The sequence below is a fragment of the Ornithodoros turicata genome, chromosome 7, assembly GCF_037126465.1.
Source record: "Ornithodoros turicata isolate Travis chromosome 7, ASM3712646v1, whole genome shotgun sequence".
NCBI classification, from domain to species: Eukaryota; Metazoa; Arthropoda; class Arachnida; order Ixodida; family Argasidae; genus Ornithodoros; species Ornithodoros turicata.
This window is the reverse complement of record NC_088207.1, coordinates 8,766,932-8,784,845: the sequence shown is the minus strand read 5'-3', so window position 1 is coordinate 8,784,845 and position 17,914 is coordinate 8,766,932. Positions and strand designations below refer to the sequence as shown.

At 43.7% G+C, this 17,914-nt stretch overlaps 1 protein-coding gene across 1 annotated transcript in view; it reads right to left on the bottom strand.

Annotated features, from left to right (window-relative positions):
* LOC135400422 (stomatin-like) overlaps window positions 1-17,486 on the bottom strand; it is a 31,431-nt gene extending 13,945 nt beyond the window's left edge. Inside the window, exons 1-3 of the mRNA XM_064632259.1 lie at window positions 17,351-17,486; window positions 7,569-7,681; window positions 3,064-3,136 (exon numbers count right to left, since the gene is read on the bottom strand). Of these exons, the coding sequence (XP_064488329.1) occupies window positions 3,064-3,136; window positions 7,569-7,681; window positions 17,351-17,384 (220 nt within the window). The 5' untranslated portion in view covers window positions 17,385-17,486. The remainder of the gene's footprint in view (window positions 1-3,063; window positions 3,137-7,568; window positions 7,682-17,350) is intronic.
* Between the last annotated feature and the right edge of the window lie 428 nt (window positions 17,487-17,914).

Below are 17,914 nucleotides of genomic sequence, written 5' to 3'. Positions count from 1 at the left end.
TGCAATAGATGACTGGCTGTTTGCAACAACGAGATAGGGATAAATGAGCGCGCAACCGGCCGGCGTTTCCCTTGAACTTTGAAGCTTCAAGGAGACCTCTCGCACTCCTTCGTTGAAGGCAAAAACGAACGAAGAGCGAACCGAAGGGCCAATGAAACGCGAGTGGGCGTCGCACGTTGGGTTGCAGCGGCCGTGGGAAATGCACACTCGAGCCAGTGCAACTTTTAATGCGTTAGCATTAGGAGTGTCAAACTGGAAAAAGCTGTATATGTAAGTGTGTGTATGTGTCAGTGTATGAGATGGCGAAGCCTCAGCGAGGCAGAGGTATCAGTGGACATGTAAAGGGGATATAAGAGGGTAAATCTAAATGGAGGTAAATGATTTCAAATTGAAGTAGTCGAAGGTATTTAAGAGTAAAAAGTAAGAGTAATCGAAGGTAATTAGAGGTAATTAAAGGCAATTAAAGCGAAAAAGTTGAGTTTAAAGGCAATGAATGTAACATATATATAATTAAGAGAGATTAAATTAAATTAAAGATTACCGAAGGTAACTACACCTTACAGGAGGTAATTACATGTAATTAAAGGTAATTAACATCAATCAGAGGGGAATTGAGAGTAATTAAAGCAAGTAAATGTAATAAAAGGCAATTAAATGAAATTCAAAATTATCTCATATAACCTGCGCTTACCTTCGGTAATTAAAACGTAATTACAGGGTCATTGAAGGTAATTGAGGCTAATTAAAGGTTCATTAAATGGTGCATAATGTAAAACCCGCCAACTTCACCAGCTCGCTTGCTTCTTAGCCATCTTTTCACTGTCATTAAATGGACTTACATATAGTAATTGAAAGTGTCGAACTGGAAGTCAAATATAGACCGGAGGTGGACAACAGGAAGTCAGGTTAGACAGGAAGTGGTGAACCGGAAGTCGAGTTATACACGAAGTCCATACCGGAAGTCAAGTATAGACGGGAAGTGGACAACCGGAAGTCAGGTTAGGCCTGAAGTGGACAAACGGAAGTCAAGTTTGACCGGAAGTGGATACCGGAAGGCAAGTATAGACGGGGAGTGGACAACCAGAAGTCAAGTTAGACTGGAAGTGGACAACTGGAAGTCTGGTTTAGACCATCACTGAACACCGGACGTGGACACCGGAAGTCAAGTATAGACGGGAAGTGGACAACCGGAAGTCGAGTTGGACCGGAGGTGGATATTGAAAGTCAAGTATAGATGGGAAGTGGACAACCAGAAGTCAGGTTAGACCGGAAGAGGACAACCGGAAGTCAAGTATAGACGGGACGTGGACAACGGGAAGTTGGGTTTAGACCGTCAGTGAACACCCGGAATTCGGGCTTAGACCGGAAAAGGTGCTTAATGCTAACGCATTTCTCTCGCATGTACCGCTAAATCGCCACTGATTTTTTTCTGCACGAAAACAACCAGCTGAATTAGCTATCAAGCCGATTCCTTAAATTGTTGGCGGCATTACGGAATAAATAAATGTCACGGAATTTCGAAGCTTTCGCACGCAAGAACGCTCACCGCATGAGTTCCTAATGTCCGCCATTTGCAAACAAGGCAAGGTGAGGTGAGGTAACATGGCGCGTAATATGGCTGCCGGTTTATCCCTGTTTCCCTCTCTATCTCGTTGGTTTCCAAACAATCTACGTCACAACGCCAGATGTCGCGACCCGTCGTTGGTAAAAGAAAACCACGTACGTTGGCAGTCCCCGATCACATGCGCTGTTTTGATGGTTGTTTCCGTTGATAGATACCATTGCGCGAAGGAGATACGAAAGAAAACTTCATGTGCGAGGCAGATACTACCCTGACCTCACCTCGCGAAACGCAAAAATGACGAAGGTACACGACGGGCGTCACCAACAGCCAAGAAGGTTTCGTGAGCCAACAACAACTTTATTTTATTGGTGATGATTGGGGAGTGTCGTCGCCACTTCGTGAGCAGGTTGTTATTCTCTATTTGCATTAAAAAAACGTTGCTACCACCCACAACGGGCAACTAAGAAGAAAACGGGCGTGTTTCGTATTCCCCTTCAGGAAGAACTTCTTTTCTGGTTGCCTTGCCAGTCACCTCTCTCCCTTCCCGTGCTTCTCTTTCGCCTCACTCGTGGTTTACAATATACCCTTCGGTCGTTACAAAGAGGTAACATTTTCTCGAGTTTCAGGAACACCGCGTCCGTTTTTTGCTTTGTGTGCTCTCTTATTAAACTCTGGGCTCCCACCAAATGGTCCGCCATACCGCACTTGGCATGTCTGCGGTGTGTTGAATAACAGACAGAATAAATCACCAAGATGACGCAGAACATCTTCAGCATAACGTTAGTCGTCCTATATTCAGCATATTGGGAGCCAAAATTTTGTTTTCCAATTACTTCTGGTGTACATACTGCAAGGCATATTAACATCAATGACATCCAGACATACAATGTGTCCTTTCGTTTGTGCAATCACTTATGTTTCCGGGTGTTTCATTCACTATGTATATCCATCTTTAGCCAATCTCTACACTTCTCAGTTCATTTTAACTCACCTCAATATGCCAACCTATTGAAGCTAAAATGTGCTGATACCTGAGAAATATTCACAGTGTTATCTTTTGCGTCAGTGTGCATCTTTCGTAATATAGTCGTCGAACAAATTCAGAACATGTTTTTTTCTTACATGTCATGTCGTTAACATATTAATTTTCAGTTCTCCAGCACTGATAATCAATTCTATTTTAGATATATCCCTGCACGTTACTCAATATCACTAGCGATTAGTAAGTAAGTTGACAACGAAGGGAAATTGGGTTTTGCATTTTATACCAACAGATCTTGAACAAAAAATCATCACAGTGGCTGATGTGCTTTTGAAGTCTCCTATAGCTCAAACGTTCCAACAACCAGCCAAAACTACAAACCCATTCAGAAACCGATATATGTTTCTTGAGATGGGGCCCTTTTTCTTTTCTGGTATATAAGAATGAATTATTACATCAAATCACACATTGAGCATTAGTCAACTAAAATAGCACATTAGGTTTATAATTCCTCTACCTGGGCCACGAGCTCCCCCTTTCACCAGGCGTCCCAGTCGAAATATGACAACTCTCTCGTACTCCTGAACTATCTGTCAGGAAAAAACAAAAAAACAAGACGGTCAAGGCAATAAACATACATTACCACAGACAAATCTCAACTCAACTCAAGTTCACAAAAAGCGAACCGTTGAACTGAACAAACATTCGGAACACGGCACAAGTGGCCACAGTAACATTAACGCAGTAACACTAACAGGACATGTGCGTGAACCCGGGATGCTCAGCCATAAAACAGGTGTGTTTTTACGGACATAAAATAGAAAGCGTAGGTCACACATAGTCTCCAATTGAATTATGGTAGTTGAAGAAAAGGCACCAGCAGATGGATTCGAACCCACGCCCTCTGACTGCCGGTCACAGATGCTACCAATTGCACCATGCTAGCAACCATCTGTGTTTGTCCTGCTATGTGAACTGCCCCACCCACTACAACGTTACACAATCTCATCATTACACTATCAGTTTCGGTGCAGCTTCACCAAATGCTAATGCTGCACGTAATGATACATTAGTGTAAGCACATTTGCTCAAGGTGAAATACAAGCAAAGACAAGACGGCACTGAAGCTTTCCTAGCAAGGAACTGATGCAAGAACACGAGGAAAGTGCGCATGCCATCATGCTTCTGCCCTTTAAAAAAATAATAAAAATAGCACCAGAGCTTGTTCCAGAATGTTATGTGTGCATGAACGTTCAGGAGGCATTTGACAGGCTCCGCACGTTTTTATTTCGAAGTAGAATAAATTATGGCATCAATTGCCTCAAAAATAAGCAGTTTTGCATGAAGGCTTTCACAGCACATGTATAATGGAAATGCTTCACTAGTAACAACAGTCTGCTGTTCAATCACATTACCTCTAGCCCATATAGTCCAAACATTTGATGGAATGTCAGAGAAATTAGCCAGACGACTTCAGTGAATAAAGTTCTAGGAAAGATTCTACTATGCAAATTTGGGGTGGTGAACATGGAAGAAGCCTTCTGTCTGACCACACAAAGCATTGTAGGTCAGAGGTTGTTTCACCTGGCACAGTGAATACAAGACTTAAGCATGTCAAGAGGAATCGAAAAACACACGTGAACGAGCGCCAGACAATTATCCTACCTACAAAATGCTTCAGCAGCGCGTAAAATAGGACATGGCTTCCAGTTGACCCTGACAGTGCCTGACACTACCCCAGTGTAGTTTGAATCGAGGAAGAAAATATGTTCAGCAGAACAGGTGACCACGTAACTGAAAGCGCGGAGCAACCAAGTTTTGAGCAAGAGAACAAGATGTGGAGGGAGGCTGAAAGAAATTCCCGGTCCAGAACATTAGTGTGCGATTTGGGCTTCGGTTCTTGTAATTTTGAGTGATTAAGGGAGCACTGCTGAACACTACAAACAAAATTTGTCGTGGAGTGTTGATCACCACATGATGTTTTCATGCAGGAACTATGAGCATAGCACATTGTCAAAGCCCATGTTCGATTCCACATGTGTGCAGTGCTTTGCACTGTCGTACAGTGAATGTCATAGGTCGTCATGTAACACAGGAGGAGGTCAACAGCAGTCAGGGGACCCTGTTGAAACATCATTCGCTCCTAGTCACAGTTCGGACACGAAGGCCTCACTGCTTAACCCTCTCGAATCACTGACACCACGAACTTGAAGGAATGTGAAAATAGCGTGGTTGGGATGGTGTTAAAGCAGGGCACGTGTCCTCTGCCTCAACAAAATGTGCAACGGCGATCAGAGCACCGGCTTGACAGGGTTACTTCGTGTTTTGCCTGACCCTAATTATCAGAATCATAACACTAAAGCGGAAAGGCAAACAGCTGGTAATAGGCAAAATGTGAATGCTGGAAAGTGGCTGTTGCACAAAGAAAACATATGTTTCCACGTGTCAACACATCAAGTAGAATAAAACGAGGTCCCATGTGCATTTATAAACTATGTAATATGGTATTTATAATAACAGAACCGTACGTTGAGGTGTTTTCTGTGATATCGTGCAGCAGAAATAAAAAGCATGCTGTGCAACTTTACTATAGCTAATCTACCGTACCTTGTCGACAGAGGTTATCAAGAGTGACGGTTCTTCACAAATTTCTATAGTGCTCGTCTAAAAGTAATGCTTTTGAGCGTTTCAACGACATTTTGTAACTACGTTCTGAGAATGGCTAGACCCTCGCATCTTCCTTTTCATTCTGTAACATAGCATAACAGAGTACCCGACGCTTCTACACATTCAAATTAAATTATTAATATTTAAATATTTATACGGTCACTTTTCAACATAGTCGTGCCTCACTTATCTGTACAGCGGTTGACCGGGAAACTCGTTATCCGCACTGCCTTACTGGGAACGAACCTGCTATCACTTTTTTTTATTCGTTTATCCGGAATCTGCTATCCGTATCCGAACGTGAAGCATTTACAAAGAGTTTTCGAGGACCAATGTCATTCTAATTCGCTGATCAGGAACGTGTCAGGGGTCACTGGCTTTATATTTGGTACATTGCCCCGTAGTAACATCATCTTACGTGGAAGCTTCGCGTTCGCTTTTGGACTCCTCTTTGCCCGGGGGTTGTTGATGGTTAAGCGAAAGAGTTATTCCATATTTACTGGGAGCAAAGAGTCGAGGTGCGAAAGTCGGTTTTCCATCCGAATACATACATTACATAAATTATATTATATTAAATTACATAATTACATAACATTCTTAGAATATAAAATGCTATATTAGAATATGGCTTTCTTGTCACTTCTTGATTTTTTACTACAGTAGTTCCAGTCCACCAAGTCGGTGGTACTATTCTACTATCTGACGCCATTTGTTTGTAAATAGTGAGACGTGTATTGGCGCCGAGAAGTTTGGGAGTCGCCCCCTGGTGTTCACTGAACGAACCTTGTCGTGAGGATGTCCCCGGGCAGTATTCTCACATTCCATTGCGTATAAAGGCATTGCACGTGTTAGGGGCTGTCCAGCATTGATATTTCCTGGTGATTCATGAAGAAAACGACATATGTGTTCCAAGTAAATCGCATTTTTATTCCAATATGACAGTTTTTACTGTAAGTAACAGAAACGAAACCGAAACGGGGATCCCCACCAAGAGACCAGAGCCGTATATTAAAAGGGAGACTGGCCATTAATGGGTCATGCCTATACCTGAAGCTCCACCCACTTTTTCAGCGTTCTGACCAATGAAGTCTTGAAATATGGGGCGCTATCAATCAACCTATCCTCACTATTTGTCCCCCTATCCAACATGGGCAGCGCCATTTTGGGTGGCAAGTGGATTGGATGATTGGTGAATTGGATTGAAATGGATACTTCTCGCAACCCGCAGAACTAGTGGATTTTTGGTGCAAATTTGATGAGCGCCACCTAGGGGGCGTAAGGCACGTCGGGAGTTGTCGTCTGCTTCCGTCGTTGCACCGCTGCCGGCAGATCCACCTGCTGGGACACATTCTGTCGTCGGAATGATTTTTAAACAAATCTACATGAAGACTTGGAATATAAAAGGCAAGAATGTTTATATCCATGAAATCCAGCAATTAAATATAAGATTGTACAACACAGTGCCGTTTTTGTTATGATTTCGTTGTGATCGCCGCGATCGCCGTGTTCACTAGGCCTAACATCGGCGACAAAACGTATTATTTTCGATTAGATATCGACGGATGAGCGTACGTTGAAACTGATTTCCGAGAAACGTATATGACAATGTGCATTTGCAGTGTAAAATCAGAGTAGTCTGTGAAAAAAATTTGTCACGAAATCCCCGCTTCACTATGTTTGCTTTCGACGCCATTTTGGGTGGCAGTATGGTGTCATGGCGACCCCCTTGGTAAAAAGCAAACCAATCAGAGGAGCGAGACTGTGATTGACAGGTCGAGCCTCTTTTTGTGACTCCTCCCAATGGCCAGACTCCCTTTTAATATACGGCTCTGTACCAAATGTAAAGGCAGTGACCCCTGGCACATTCCTGATCAGCGAATGAGAATGGCACAGTGGCGCCCCTAGTTAGGGTCTCGCCGCCAATAGGCTTGGCAGCGCTTCCTGCACGCGCAGCGAGCGCGTGCCCAATGCATCGTCAAAGCTAATGAAAGGGCCCCTCGAAGCGAACGGATCCCTCAAAGCGGAGCCAGAATGAGGCGGTTAGATTCACTGTTGCCACTTGACAGAAAAATAAAATCCCGGCGTTCCAGGGATACATGCAAAAGTGGCCGCTACGTTTCTCTGTCGCATATTGTTTGTTGATCACAAGTCGGGGGCAGAACTTTAAAGGTTGTGAAGAAATAGCAGAATCTGAGAAAATCTCAGGGTCCAGTGTATACCACATTTCGCAATTGTAACTCAAGAACAACATTCAGTTTGAAGGTGCACACTCCATCCTAGCAATAGACATTTTTCATTCTTAGCTTATGCGAAGTATGAAACTATGTTTCTATGTGTCAACCGATATTTTCCTACCTTAATGCACATTGGGAGAGAGATTGGGAACGTAAGGATAATGAAGAAAATGGAAATTCCTGTGAGAAGATAGGCACACAGGCCTCCGCCACTATTCCTCTGCATACTTGGCTCTGATGGAATGAACACAAGACAAAATTATTAACATAACAAACGAGACGTAAAATCAAACTACAAATAATGCATTCACATTTTGCGTGTGTACGTGCATCAAAAAGTGAAACAATGAAAATACAAGAGAGAAACTGATGTTCTGAGGCTGGAACAACATAGAAGGGACATATACAAACAAGGCCTCAAATTGCCTAAGTTTATACCACCTAATACCTAAGTTTAAGCCTAAGTTTACCTAAGTCTAAGCCAAATACTTTCGTATACAGATATATTTCGTTGTTTATTATTTCGGTGATACCGAACAATGCACCTTTTATGGCGCATTTCATTGGCAGAGCTGAGTCAAAGTTTTGTCCCGGGAAGGAGCAAAAACTATTCCATTAGCAGAATCGGTGCATGCGTCGAACGTTCCATTGGCGGAACAGGGGCAAAAAATTTGCTCCAAGGAGGAATAGTTTTTGACCCAGCGATTTCCTCGGGGCAAACCCAGCGGAATACGACAGAGAAAAGGAGACGTGCGCGCGATAAATCAGGTCGTGATGTTCGAGCTTTCTTTTCTTTTCACTCGTGTGTCGCGCAGGTAGTCGTGCGTTTCTTGAACAGTGGGAACATGGCGCATCACGCTGTGTGTAATTATACTATTGTTGTGATTCCGAAGCACTTTTGCTGAACCCCGCGTGACCAAAGCAAACCCGAGAAAACACGCGGGTCACGCGCTATGCACGAGCGCGTATCCTACCTTGAATGCTATTATTTCATTGACAAAGCAAACACGTGCAACCCCGCAGGCGCATGCAAAACCCCACCCAGCGCGGGGCAAAACTTTCTCTCCCAATGGAATTCACCATTAGTGATCCCTCTCTCATCTCTACCGCAAGAGTAACAGGGCAGTGCATAGCCATAGCGGCGGTGAATGGCCCATCACTACAGTTCATCCCATTTATATGTGTATGTATCTAGAGGATATTCATTTTCATCCATTACATTTGTTTACAATAAAGCTACGAGAGCAGCATAAGTGTCGTTTGTCGGTTGTAAGGCAACACGAAGAAAGTATGCAGCTACAAGACGTGTAATTGCCCAAACTTCATTGTTTAGTGAATTTCGGGCAAAGGCGCGATAGGAGAATGGCAGACAATCCTCGTTGGAAGCCATTCTATCTCTTCAAAATAATAAAATGTGCGCTTGTCGTCAAATATCCACCGCCGAATTTGGCTATGCACATCAGACGAAACCGAAACGGCGCGTCACAGAAGCGCATGACCTTCGCGGACGGATACTTATCTGGGCCGCAAGGCGGTTCATCTGGCCAGGAGATGACCACCTACTCCAACCCAGTCAACACAGATGGTTGGTGGGATGTAAAATCCACGTTGAATATGGTTGTACTATGTGAAACGCGAAGTACGAACCCAGGACATAGGGAGCATATGGATGGTTGTCTCGTCCCGTGTGTCGCGTCGCTCCACGTGCGAACATCTATTTCGCGCAGATTGTACGTGGGAAATTCAACGTGCGAACTGTGATACAAGGATACAATACAGATTCAGCTCTCATATACCAGCAATGGAATGGCGCACGTTATGACAGCGTTGATACGTATAATGGAATTTAACGTAGCCGTACACGCGAAATGAATAACGTTGTTTCTGCACAAGTTTTACTTCATGATTTCGCATGCATGTGTATACGTGGAAGTCATATTGATTTACCACACGCAAAACAATAGCATTTTTCACGCGTTGTTTCAATGTGTACTATATGAGTAAGTTTTTACTCAAAAGCTGGCAGAATATACTACAAGTACATTAAACATAGGACTTATTACGAAAGATACAGACACGCCCGATTGGGTAGCACTGCGCATGTTTAGCTCTCTGCGGGCCAACTCAATGCAACACAGACGTCATGTGGATGCTGACTTCATAGTTTGAGCAATTATTCGCTTCCGTGTTGTTTGTCTGCTTAACTAAATTAAACATAGGCACCTCAACCTTCGACTTGATTCACAGACGAACAGGACTCTCGGATTCACGGAAGTTTCCAAGACGAGCAGTGTAAAGTGTATGTTTTACGTAAGGAAGGAAGAATTGGCAATACAACGGCCTTTCTGAGGGTTCCGGACTTGAGTGCCCTGGCAGCTTCTATATTATATTCTATATTCTCTTTCTTTCTTTATCTCTCTGTCTTTTGGAAAAAAATTGTGCGGGTATTCCGCCATGGAAAGTCCGGGACACACACACACACAAAAAAAGAAAACAAAGAAAATGATGTGCGGTGACAGCAGTTGAAAAAGTAGAAGAAAAGAACAGGACGAAAAATGCAGATTTCCACTGAAAACCTTATGTTGTTTTTCCACTTCAATTTCAACATTCGTATAGGATGTATTAGCGTATGAACTGCGTTTTGTTTGCGTTGAATATGCGTTGATTGGTCGGTTTTTATTATAATGCGTTTTCGCGGAACATTTGATTGTTCGCTCTCATCATTGATTATGCGCTCGTTTGATTGATTTTCAACGTGTTTTCTACGTTGAATTTACAATGTTGTGTTGACTGGGAATTATTTCCTTCGCTCCAAAGCATATGGCCCTCTGACGTGGAATGAGCGCTGTCCTCCCTGCGCTCCCAATCGACGTGGTTTCGGTTCATCTACAAATTCGGCAATGGATATTTCAACGCACGTGCGCGTCTCAGGATAAAATGGCTTTGAACGAGCATTGTCTCCCGTTTAGCTATCTCGTTTTTGCCCGAAATTCTCTCATTGAAGGGATAATTATTCATTCACATTGGTACTCTGAGCGCTGCTACGATATTGCAGAAACAGTATGGATCATGGAACCAACTAGCGCAACGTAAAGCTTCGTTAATTAATTATTTTAGGTAATTAGTAATGTTGTAGTTACAAACACACTTCGAGAGGATGTCCGCAACTCCACATCACTTGCGCCAGATTAAAGTCAATTTGTGGTAAAATGACAACATAATATTTAATGGGAGTGCTATTTCGCAAGCTTCTTCTCCATTACATGCAACGCAACTACTCGTGTGATCAAGAGAAAGGCTTCCCTCAGATGTAGACCCAGAGCTGAGTGCGCAAAGGCTTCGCTTCCAACAAAGTCAGAAAGTCTTTTGATATTGACTGTTCTTTATTTTATTTGGTGTGTGTCTGTTTTCATTAAACTACACTTTCAGCTTTATAGTTCCTGCAAGCTTCTATCACATCAAGTCACATGTTTTGAGAACATCATCGTCTTAAAGGGACGGTCGCATCCGTTCCAGTAAATTTTGAAACTATACTGTCATTTTATTCCTCCTGGACCCCTAACCACGGTATCGAAAATCGCAAACGAAATAATGGCGTAGATTGACTGTTATTCGACGGAATACATCACACGAGTATTCCGGAATGCCCCCTCTGTAGTAACGAGAAAACATCACTCCCTAAGACCTAATGAGAGTGCGACCTAGAGAAAAGGAATGCCGCGGCCGTCTCATATAGAGTCTGATAGGGTTACGGGGCGTCTGGACGGCGAGTTTTCTCCTTCTGATTACCGCGCTTTCACTGTCCGCTTAGGGAATGACGTCACGCCCCCTGAGCTTCTGCTGCCGCTGAAGTAGCGCTCATCTTTGAAATTCGTTGATTAATGCGTTATCATTAGCGTCCTGGCTGCGAAAGAATCTCGGCGTGGTCTGGCTGTAGCCACGGTGCGGCGCGTATTCGCGGCGAGTGGAGAGGGAAGGAGGGAAGGATAGGGCGCGTCGGCAGTGCAGCTGTGGTGGTAAACAGGTTCAGTATTTATTTATTTATTTTACCCCAAGGGCCCTTACGGCCATTACATGGGGGGTGGAAAAAACAGTTACAGTTACAGTATACATACAGTTACAATTGAGAAACATAAATGCAGTATATAAGATATAAATAAAATACTGAACATTTGCATGATGAAAGAGAACAGAAAAAAAAGAAAAGAAAAAGAGGACGTAATATAAAGGAGTTAATGAACAACCCGAACATACTTAATACAATTTGCAAGTAATCTAAAACAGAAAAGCAAAAACAAACAAAAAATCAGTTTAGCGGACGTATAATGTTCAAAAATGACTAGTGGTCCTGGGTGGTTGCTATATGTCCTGGTAGATCATTCCAAATGACTATGGTGGAACAAAAGAATGACTTGGAGAATGCGTTTGGTGTTACAGTGAAGACGCGTGATTTTATTAGTATGGTCTAGACGGGGGAATATGATATCGGCACGAACGATTGGGGATTGATCTGTGGGAATGGTATGAAAGAATCGATGAAAGAGGGACAACTTTGAAATGGTACGACGATGTGCTAAGGTCGAGAGGTTAAGCTCTGCTTTCAGTGCAGATACTGATGTTGTGGTGCAGTAATTGTTGAATATTGTTGAATATGCCCTCTTTTGGATGCGTTCAAGATTATCAATGAGGAATGTTTCATCCGCGTGGGCGCGCCATGTGTTATGAAAGCTGTGCGGTGGAGCGGCGGCGAAAGAAGGCTGAGGCTACGAGAGGGCGCCGCCAAGCTGAATCGGAGGAAGCCCGAAAGGCTCGTTGGGCTGCGGATGCTGTCTTGCGTTAGCGTTGTGTAGGGTCGTGTTAATGGTTGTGTAGCGTTTGTGAAGGGTCGTTGAAGGGTGGTGTAGCGTTGTGAAGGGAAGTTTTAATACCAACGCATTTCCGTCGGATCCACTAATGGATCGACCATGATTTTTAATATCTAAGCACTTTTCGGACGAAAAAAATAGCCGGGTAGATTGTCGGCCAATGCCGAACATAGTGGCATCGATTTCATATATGCGTCTCCGGATGCCAATCGTCCCTTTAAAGAAACGCACGCTTCTCAACGAGCTTCCAGGAATTCTGGCTTACACATCGTATTCCGATACAAGTCACCAAGCGCAGGAAAATATCCATCAGTACTGGCACTCAGATAAAACCTCTGATTATGAGTCTGACAACTGCTAGCCCACAGGCGCGACGCCGAAAATGCCTCCTTTTATTTTGCATATTTTGTTCATGCTTTTGCATGAAGAATGCATGTATCCAGAATACCATGCAGCGTTGCTTTGGTCTTACCAAAATACACAAGAAAAATAACTACGACCAGGCGAAAAATAACTACGCAATTTTAGTGGCGGTAATCTTTTAATCTTACCTCTACCTTAATCTTCATATACGAAAAATGTCCCGTAAGAATAACTTGCATGCCTATATATATTTGAAAACGAGCTTTTCGGCATATTTCTCAGGGCTGGATCCCGACATTGGTGTGCTCAAAAGCAATTTCGCTTTCCCTTCAGAACATTTTTAATAAACATACGGATACACCACAGTACATTGCTTTCTTATGGCAAAAACACCAAGCACTCAGTTTTGAACATGCTAGATGTATAGTGTATATCAATAGGGTTCAGCTTAATAGCTACGAAAGGAAGGTCAAAGAACTTCAGGGCCCAGTAACATATACCTAGTGACTAGCAGTTTTAGAAACTGGATTGGAACTACCTAAATCCATAATTTTAAAATTATTCTTAGACAGCGATGTAGCTCAGGGGCGTACTTGATCGCTCTAAAATAGGACAATCAGTTCTTGTAATCTGTCCAAGCCAGTTCACGATTCCATTTTCCTTTTGAGACGTTATGACCAAACTTACGTGCCAGTAAACTCCAAATCATTGTCAAGTATTTTCACAAAGAATGGATACGTCACTTTCACACGCTTGATGACCTCCAAGGAAAAGAAAAGTAAAGCCTGACCTTGTAGAAGTTAAGAAAAATGTATATCCAGTATACAACAACCAGTGCCTGTGCCAATTAACGCGAATTTCCACGATAAAATGGGATTTTGAGATGCCAATTTAGCTGCACGTGTGTTTGTTTATTGCCAGTACTGCGGCACAGTTTCAGAATGACCACATGGCAGAGCTGGGTGTGTATCAAACGGTACACGCAACAAAAGCAACGACTCCGTCGCATTTCTACGTTGCAGGGAACAACAGCATTGCCCAATATCGTGCCATCCAAACCGTGTCGTACGAAACGAATTGACGTGAAACAGCCTGTGAACATCAGTGGAAAGCGCCCTAAACGATGCAGGCGGGAAAGCTATTAATCGGGTCGCCAACAGCCGTGGCGTCTGTGGCGGTTGCTAACCAGGGCCGGCACTGACGACTTTTGCTTACTCATGCTCACTCATCTTCCGCTCAGCTCGTTCTTTGCTCACCCACTCCCTGCTCAGATCTCCGTTCGCTCACTTATGCTCAGCTCATTCGCTACATTCAGCATAAGTGAAGATGAGTGGGTATGCTCGCGCGCGTGAGTTTTGTCAAGCATGCCACATTCATTATCGTGTAGCAGCTGCAGGCGCTTTGACCATGAGTCTATCCTTGGCCATCTGCTGCCATTTTAACTGTTCAGGAGAATCTAATGGGCTCTTATGTTGGTCAGGATGATAGTCGGAGCGACATCCTCACAGAACATTCTATAGTGGAAGAGAAGCAGGAAGAGCGGAAGTCCCGCCGCGTCATTCGCACTGCGCAGGAATTTCGGACTTTTCCTGAGATATTAGTGCGAAGAAATAATAATGGACTTAGTTTACTATTACTTAGACTAATGTCGGAATATTGCTCTCTTGTATTCCTATAGTTGGACCGTCATTTATAGGGCCCGGATTTGTAGGCACTAACGGGGGCGCTCTTGACCGCATAGCACGCAGTATGCCAATCATCATCGCGGATGATATCGCTCTGTCTCCCGATAAGCTGAGAAAGGGGGCGCGCCCCGTTTTATGTATCTATATTGCTTCCAATCGGAAGATAAAACAATACTGTTCTGGAGGTTGGTTGGCCTAGAATGATTTATCCGAAGGAGAGCGCTAGCTGTTAGCGCCTAAAAATCCGGGCCCTAGTCATGTATTCTGTACTTCCCAGAGATAAACCGAATCGCTTTCCGTGTACACGCTCGAGTTGTGTAATATATTTTTTTTTTTTGCCTGTGGAACTCGAATCACTGTTGCATCATGAAGTTTTGATCTCACAAGCACATTGAGAATTATACGGAAACAGTTTTCGTTCGTATCGCTAATTTTTTTTAAGTTTCCTCTTAGTAAATCACACTTATCTAAACGTCGAAGTACGTATATCAGAAATGTGTGCTCACTACGTTAGTCTGATAGTAAGTGTTACACCTAAATACGACAACTACAACAACAACTACATGAGTGACGATGGGATGAGGTGTTTCACCGCAACAACACGAGAAATATGAGATGCGACAGAGATATGAGAAATAGAAATACGAGAAATTCTATAATTTCCAAGCAAGTATAGGAGAACAAAGTAGGTGACTTTTTTTTTCTTATGCGCCACAGCATTTTTTTAAAATTTAATCTTCATTCACAATTGCTTACGACAATCGATAATCGCTACAACAGATTTCTGCAATCGAAAATGGTATTTGTGATGTTTTCGTAAATACCAGAATCATCCTTCAAACAATCTTATTGATACTCCTTCTGGAATTACAATAATCAAATCATGAATTAAAAATTAGGAACCGCCGCGGTCCCCCTCTCATTCGTCGTGACTCGGATCCGCTACGGAACCGCCGGGTTTGCGCAGCAATGTCGCGACTACCGGAATTCCCTTCGTCGCTTCGCTTTGATCTATACCGGTGTCGCGCAGCACCGGTCCCTTCCTCAATTTGTTCGTTTGTTCCTTTTTCATGGTTTTTGCCCCTGGCTTGTGGACTTCAGAACCGCTGCTGCCCTGAGGGGTGGGTGGGGAAGTGACGTAACAGAACGCTAGTGCCGTGTTGTCATGTGTTTTTGCCCACACGCAAAAAAGGCACGACGTTGCAAAAAAAAAAAAAAAATGGGCTGCATGGTTGGTGGTGGACTGGGAGTTTTGAATGAATGAATGAGTTTATTGTGCCAAAGAACGGCCCCAAGAGCCTTTGTGTTGGAGCACTATCAAATTACAGTAATGTATATACAGGGTGTTTCAAAAACGTGTCATTCGGTCTTAATTCTCAGTAACTTTTACTCTTTTTCAAAGTATAGTTTCTCATTAAAAAACGTGAGGAACAACAGTCATCAACAAGTGACGCAATTCGGCTTGGCTGCCTGACTTGAGTGCTTTGCAATCATGCCCAGCACTGTAATCGGTATCTATATGAAGTATAACACCAGGTTGCCAAGCAGTGCCACGGTGGAGTGGTTATTTAGCTTGGGGTGTCCCCTCAGCACAGATCTTCAAACCAGTATGACGGAGAAGAATTTTGAAATGACTGTGCTCCTTCATGTTAATGAAGGTATGCGAGGGACAATAACAAGAAATGGTAAGAAAAACAAACTGCTGTGATACATTGCTAGTTGTTACTCTGTGCTACCTGGTCAGTGTCCAGTCTATTTTCTTGGAGTAAAGGTATTCAATGGCTCATATCTCGGGTCAGGAGCCATAAGAAGACAATGAAAAACATAATGCGTTGTCACATCACGTGACCCAAGCTAGTCTGCTTTATCAATCATACAGCAAGTAATACTAAATCAACCCAATCCATTTATTTGTTTATTTATTCATTCTTCGGTACACCAAGGGTCCTCGCAGACAGGATAAAGGTAACTGTAAAAGTAGTGAGTGCATTTTGGGATGTGTATTTTCTCCGCTGCAGAATCTGTAGCTGTAACTCAGATACTTTTGAACCCATGTATCTGTAACTGTAACTCGGATACTTTTTAAAAGCAACTTTAACAACGGTAGTGGTCGTGGTGAAAGGGCTTCGATATTGATGTCCAATGGCTTGAAAGAGTTGTCTAAATCCACAGCCGTGTGACTGGAAAGCATTTTGAAATGGTTCCCTATTGAGTCTGCCGTGGGTGGACGTGAACCCTGGTAGGCACCCATAACTGTCCTCATCATAGGCATTCCACCAGAATTGCACCCTTCCTCATCTTCGTTTCCTTCTTTTTCCAAGCTACAGAGCTAACAGTATGTCAAGGTGTGACTAGCCCATTGTAACCTTTGGTCAGACTATCTTTGTTCAGCACTCCCGTTGTATGGAACAGACTTGTGGCAAGTGTTTAAAGTGTGCAAACACCCAGGAATTTTCACGGCCCCCTCCCTCTCTCCCATCCAAACACTCCACACACAAATCTCACAAAACCCCTAGTCCACCACCAACCGCAGCCCAAATATTTTGCAACGTGGTGCCTGTTTTGCGTGTGGGCTAAAACACATGACAACACGGCGGACCTCCCCATCCACACGTCTGGGATGCTGAGCAGCAGCGGTTCTCAAGTCCACAAGTCGAGGGCAAAAACGAAGAAAAAGAGACAAACCAAAAATTGAGGAAGGGACCGGTACTGCGCGACAGCGGCGGACCGAAGCGAAGCGGAGTCCGGCAGCCGCGACATTGCGCATGCGCACAAACCCGGCGGTTCCGACACTGCCATTAAAAATTGCAATGCTCCCAATACACTTCCGCAGGAGTATTCTGGGGAATGTCGAATGGGGAATTGTGTTTCATAAACAACACGAACGCTGTACGACACGAACGCGAATACCAACACTTGCGACTTGTTTTTCTTCGCGAAACTGAGTTGACTACATGGAGCAAGAAGCAACACCATACAAATTGGCTCACCGTCATCAAAAGCTGTGATTGCTTCCATTTCCATATTGCTGCCGCCCGGATATTACACACCGAAGCAGCCGACTGCGGCAACGTTTCACTGATTGTGAGCGTGGCCGTGAGATTGGAGTCCGCACATCCGGACAACAACGACACCACGTGAGCGTAAAAGCTAGTTTGTTTGGTTTTTGCTTGTTGTTTTTATTCCGTGACGGCGCTTTTGGGTTGGTGCCAATACTCCTTATTCATGGTGCGCGCCATCTATGTGCGGAGACGGAGACTACGTTTACGCGCCATATTTGAATAAAGCCGCCGGTAGTTTCGGTTTTCGACACATCGCCTATCGCCAGCAACGCAACGTCCCGGGTGGTTTACCGGCAATGACCCACTGTCCCGTGCCACTGTGCACACAAAAGACCAATGTTGGCCCCAATAACGAAAAGGAAGTCTTCAGTTCGCTGTTATTGCTTCTGAATAATTAAAAATGAACGCGACGCGATTATGGGCAGAGCATGCTTAGACCGTGGTTGTTTCGCGTGTCACGGGACGGCAGCTTCTTTCAAATGTGTGTCTATG